At 34.5% G+C, this 5710-nt stretch overlaps 1 protein-coding gene across 1 annotated transcript in view; it reads right to left on the bottom strand.

Annotated features, from left to right (window-relative positions):
- Positions 1 to 1704: 1704 nt before the first annotated feature.
- Positions 1705 to 5710, bottom strand: part of LOC127430433 (G-protein coupled receptor 12-like) — a 10253-nt gene continuing 6247 nt past the window's right edge. Inside the window, exon 2 of the mRNA XM_051680195.1 lies at positions 1705 to 5710. This exon is cut by the window's right edge and continues 944 nt beyond it. Within this exon, the coding sequence (XP_051536155.1) occupies positions 5651 to 5710 (60 nt within the window). The 3' untranslated portion in view covers positions 1705 to 5650.

Genomic DNA, 5710 nt, shown 5'->3' with positions numbered 1-5710 from the left:
TTTCAAATCAGCAGTAAAATCTGACAACACTTGTGCTTTTTTTTAAACTTCAGATCACTCTAAAAACACAGTTTTACTGGCTTGTTTAGCTAGTGCACATGTGTGTTCTTGAGTTGATTGACAAGTGATGTCTATATCTAAATGTTGATTGGCTCTTTTACCTATAAGGAGGGACTTTCTTTCAACATCTTGTGACTGTTGGGTATTCCAATTTCTCCCTCTCATTTTAAAAGAAGTGACTCATCTCTGCTTAAAGTAATGTTTACCACAGACATTATTTTATTCATAAATTAAAAACACCCATTATAAAAACCCACAGGAAATTACAGAGGGAACCCATGGTGAATTAGCCTTTGGGGTTCACCTACAAATTGACATCACAGCTGATGTTGATATCACGGCTATGTTGGCAAGATTTATATTGCCCCACAAAAAGACTCAGTAACGCCAACACTGAAATGGTGAAAACAAAAAACAAAAGCTGTGGATTTTATAGTTACAGCAATTTTCACACTGTTTTCTCTAAATCTGAGCATAATTGAGCCAAACCCGTCTGTCACAGGACTGATCAAACTCAGATCATAAAAGACCTGATTTTGGTCAAAACTCTATTTTGACAAAATGTTTTTTTAAAAAACAAATTGCTACTGTGTTTTGCCATTGCACTGCAGTAGCTACAGTTCCACAGTTGTTTTGTCTGATAAAGCAATGATTAGCAATGACTAGATTTTTACATTTTGCATAAAAAGTGTAAATGGTGCTTGACTGTGCATAAGTCACCACCACAATGCTAGGGTGTTGTAGATGGTTGCTAGGGTGTACTGAGAGTTTGCTTACTTGCTTTATGATATTCTGCCCTCTATGTCTTGAGTTGTACCCGTCCACCAGGTGAAAATCACCAAGACATAAGTTCACTTTTAAGTAAGACTAAAGTAAGTCTACTGTTCACTCAGAGCAGTATAGCACACCTCTCCTCAACAAACTGCACGATTTAAAGTATCAGTGATTTTTTGAAAATCCCTAACCCTGAAGTATGAGCAATAGTGATGCTTGCTTTGAAGATTAATATGTTGAAATGAGTTATTTTCATGTCATGAAAAATCTCAAATAAAAAGCAAACACTTTCTGGTGTTCTGTTAAATCTATTGAGAATAAAAGTGCCATTTCATAATGTTATATTCCATCACTGTTGTCATTTGATAAAAATAAAAAACAACATCTGCTTTTTAATTTGCACTGCATCAGACACATGGGCTATGTTCAGTTTGGTATGATATCTTACTACAGCATTTCTGCAGTATGTATACTTTCTGTGTACATGTAATACTATGGTGATTGTCTACATCTGCCAAAATGTGCAGTATGCAACAAAGCACACAGCACCTGGTACTGCATCCCACAGTGCAATGTGCTTGACTTGACCCTCCATTTCCAGTTTGACAAATAACCATGTTTTTTGTTTTCTCTTTCATGACCCATTATTTATCAAACTTCAAGGGCGGTCAATTGTTTAAAATATTCAGCGAATTAATTACATAATATGCCAATTAATTACTCAAATGAATGGCAATCAATCACACATGTATCAATATTTGTCAAGAAAGCCCTCCCCCTCAAATATAATTCAACATATAATGATTAAATAATTAGAAATAATTATATTCAAATAATTATATATATATAGACAGCCTGTATATAGGGCTGTCAATCAATTAAAAGTTTTTATACGCATATATTGATATTTGCTGAAAAAGGCCCCCAAATAAAGACAATTAAATATATTATAATGAAAATGGGCCTAATTATAAATTTAATGTATAATAAAATAATGGTATATATTGATAATGACAATAATTAATTTATTATAGAATGATAATAATCAATAATTCAAAGATATTACATTACATTGTGTCAGATGAGTAAAGCATTGACATTTAGTCTGCATGTGCTGCGCTCTTCCAGGTGAATGAGCGCTCTGTTCTCTGTCATCACACACAGAGCATGTATGATGCTCAAGATGATGCGTTTACAGTGTATGAGTAGCTGGCTTCACTTTGAAGCGTGCAGCACATGCAGACCGTATATTTATTTAATTAAACCTCAGCCTTTTGTGGTTTAATCATCAAACTAGGACAAATCACGATTTTAATTTGATTAATTGAACATTCATACATTAATTTTATCCCAAATTTGTACAATTTCCATGACATTCAGCATTTTATAGTTAATTCCGTTTTTATGACTGGATACTGTCCATGTTATCCACATCATGAAACTTTTAGGGCCCTACTTTTGGTGTGTCTCACTGTGCTTGCCCTTGTGTTTCATTACTTTTCAGCATCTCTAGCCATAAACGGCACTTTTTTATGTTGCCTTTACAGCTAGAGTTGCGCTTACTGCCCCCTTCTGACTGGGACTAGCAAAAACATGAAGTTGAAACTTCAATGGCTTGAATTGCTCCGATATAGTAATATTCCTTATTACTGTCTGGGGGCATGATTAATTGTGTTAATATTTTTTTTTTTAAATTCACGTAAATTCACGTTTTAAATAACACGTTAAATTGACACCCCTAGTTTTTGCACAAATTTAGATTGAAACGGCACTTTGTAACCACAAGGTTGTGGATTTGATTGCCACAGAATGTGTGCACAGAAAAAAAACATATACCTTTTAGAAGCATCTGCCAAATGCATAAATGTACTGTTTAAAATGTCAAACGATGCATAATGTTTAGGTAGGTTGCACAGAATATAAACTGCAGTATGCTAGTATTCCATTTCAAACATAGCCATACATTAGTATTTCTGGTGTGAATACCAGACAGTGATTGGTGAGCATTGTGGCATGCTATTTACTGTATGGACGCAATCAGTGAAGACATACTCAAAAGTCTATTGCTTGAACACATTACGCAACAACACACATCAAGTGAAATATTCTAAAGCAGTACAAAAATATATGTATATATCAACATTACATAACTGGATTATTGTCAAACAAAGTTATCAAAGTCTGAGACAATCACAGCTGCTCAAATGGAAATCTTGGCAACAAACAGTACATTCAGAAAAGAAGACATCTTACGCTTGTTATATTATTACAAATAACGCAGTAGTTTTGAATCATTTCCCTTAAGCATCATGTTTTTGGTTCTTTGGCTGCATCTACCAACAATCACTAAGATTTGTCAAACATTGCACATAGATTTCCCATCAAACCTTGGACTATAATGTATGACACCCTTATAGGTAATGATACTGAGTTTGATAGACTGTCCAATGTCCATTTACACAAAAAAGTCTAGTAGGCTGCTTAGAATAACTGTGAAGACAAATGTACAATATTTGTCTCTATCACTGTTTCATTCACAAATATAGAATGATTATGAAACACTGTTTGAAGCTTGCAATACGTCACAGCCAGTGCAAATAAGGTAAGCTGAACCACACATTCACACAACACATTTTAGGGCCCTTTGGGGCTGTCATTCGGTTGGTATCAGCATAAATCCTGTAAAAGACTAAATCTATAGTGTACTAGTTCATAAAACAATCATCACTGCTTATCTCTGTGTCTGTTCAGTATAGAGTCTTGTGTTAGTGACTCGTGTTATAGCAATACACCTGGGAGATCATCGTCAAAACATCAAGGTCCAGAGCAGAGGCTTCAGTATATTATAAATAATGTACAGTACATAACTTTAACTAAAACATGATGCATGATGTTGAACACGTCTGCCAGAGACATGTGTTTGGGTATCCAAAATGCATCACTGATAGGGTTCCTGACAATGCACATTTAGAGTCAGGAATGGAATAGCATAATATACCCTTAAAACCCCCATGAAATCGTGAAAAAACTATTGCAGTTTTCATTGTCCACCCACGTTTTCAGCAGTCTTGGTTCTGGAAGCAATTTTCTCATTTATTTTATCCATAGGGATTTCATAAAATCCTTCATAAAAGAGTTGTAAGCCATGAAAAAACCAACCAGCTCTGAGGTGAATTTACAAACTTTGATTTGAAGCAAAAAAGTATTTGAAAATTGGACAAAAAGGCAAAGGTACAAGACGTAACGTAAAGACTTAACATCTTTCATGAAGGAATGAACTACAATCCCATGAAGCATTACAAATGGCATAATCGACTTTAAAACTATGAAAATATATAAAACTATTGATTTAAAGTTGTTGATTATAAGTATAGAAGCAATATATTTTAAGTTTATTGCAAAATATTCAGATAAATACAAATATATAAGTGGAAGATTGACTACATTGCCATTCACAGAGCTGTCACTGCAGAGCTCTATTGGTGCACTTTGTTGGCTTTTATGGGTAGTGTAGTTCTTTACCAGGCATTCCGTTATTAAAAACAGGTTTTCAAAAATTAAGTTAAAATAACGCAGACTAATGATTTATCGGAACACAAACTCACATGGACTAAAAGCAATAAAACTCTCATTTCGATTTCATGGGTTTTTTAAATGCGCCATTGGGAATATTTGTAAGGCAGTTTTTGGCTGTAGTTTTAGCTCAAGAGTTGTTCATTTTGACATTATTGGAGCGAGAAAGATGCACCAGTCAGTTGGTCCATAGTCCACATTGTCTGTGGTTCCGAAATGTACCTCAAGACATTCCTTTGGAGATGTGATGTTGAAAATTTTAGGTTAGTTGATGGAAACATGTCGGAATGAAATCGTCAAGCTGTAGATATGTATTTTTTCATAACTTACTGCCAAATGTAAATCAACAACACGCTCAAGTACAAAGGCGAGAAAATGAAAAAGTGCAGGCATACCACAGTGCTTACAGGCAACAAAGTAATATGTATGCTACATCTCAGTTTTTTAAATATCCCCTTTTGATAATAATGACAACATTAAATTGTATTTGGACATCACCACATAGTTCCATAATCGATTATTTGTGTTTGAATCCAAGACTGAAACACCATCTAAATGCATAGAGAACATCCACTTGCACTACATACATAATCTATGCAACCAAACATCACTACCGAAATCACCGGTCACACTTTACATTGCAGTGATCATGTAACTGTGTAAAACTAATGAACAAGAATTAGTTCACCCCAAAAATAAAATTCTGTCATTATTTAATCACCACTGTTTCATTCCAAACCCGTGCGATCTTCTTTAGCATTGTCTGATTTGAGAATAAACAGTTCTTTTCAGATATTTTCAGTGTATCGACTGTTTTTTGTTAAACTATTCATTATTTTTGTGGAGCTGCTTGTAAGTGTTTTTAACAATATTATTGCTGTATTTTTAACGGTGTCTTACTGTAGAAACTGTTTGCAGTATTTTGCACGGTGGGTTTTTTGTGGTTGGAACTTTTAATAATGAATTTTGCTGAAAACAACTTGCTGGCTATTTGTTGCCAGTAATTTAATTTTGATTTTACAAAATTTTTGCAGTGACACAATATTATTGCAATTAATGTAGTAATTAATTACAGTAACCTGTAACATGCGTAACATGGCCACTATAATGTAAATTGTTACCAAATCGCCTCAATAAAGTGTTCCCTCACTCGACTGGATTACAATATGTGGACTGTACACGATATGTGCTTTTAGGAGTGACAGGCAGGCCACTACCATGATTGTGTTTCAATTTGGAAGTGCTACACATCACTGGGTGTCCTGGGTCGCATGGTGAAACTGTAAGGCATGCACCCACAACA

The sequence above is a fragment of the Myxocyprinus asiaticus genome, chromosome 40, assembly GCF_019703515.2.
Source record: "Myxocyprinus asiaticus isolate MX2 ecotype Aquarium Trade chromosome 40, UBuf_Myxa_2, whole genome shotgun sequence".
In the NCBI taxonomy this organism is placed as follows: domain Eukaryota; kingdom Metazoa; phylum Chordata; class Actinopteri; order Cypriniformes; family Catostomidae; genus Myxocyprinus; species Myxocyprinus asiaticus.
Note: the sequence above shows the minus strand (reverse complement) of the source record. Positions and strands in the feature narration are given on the sequence as shown.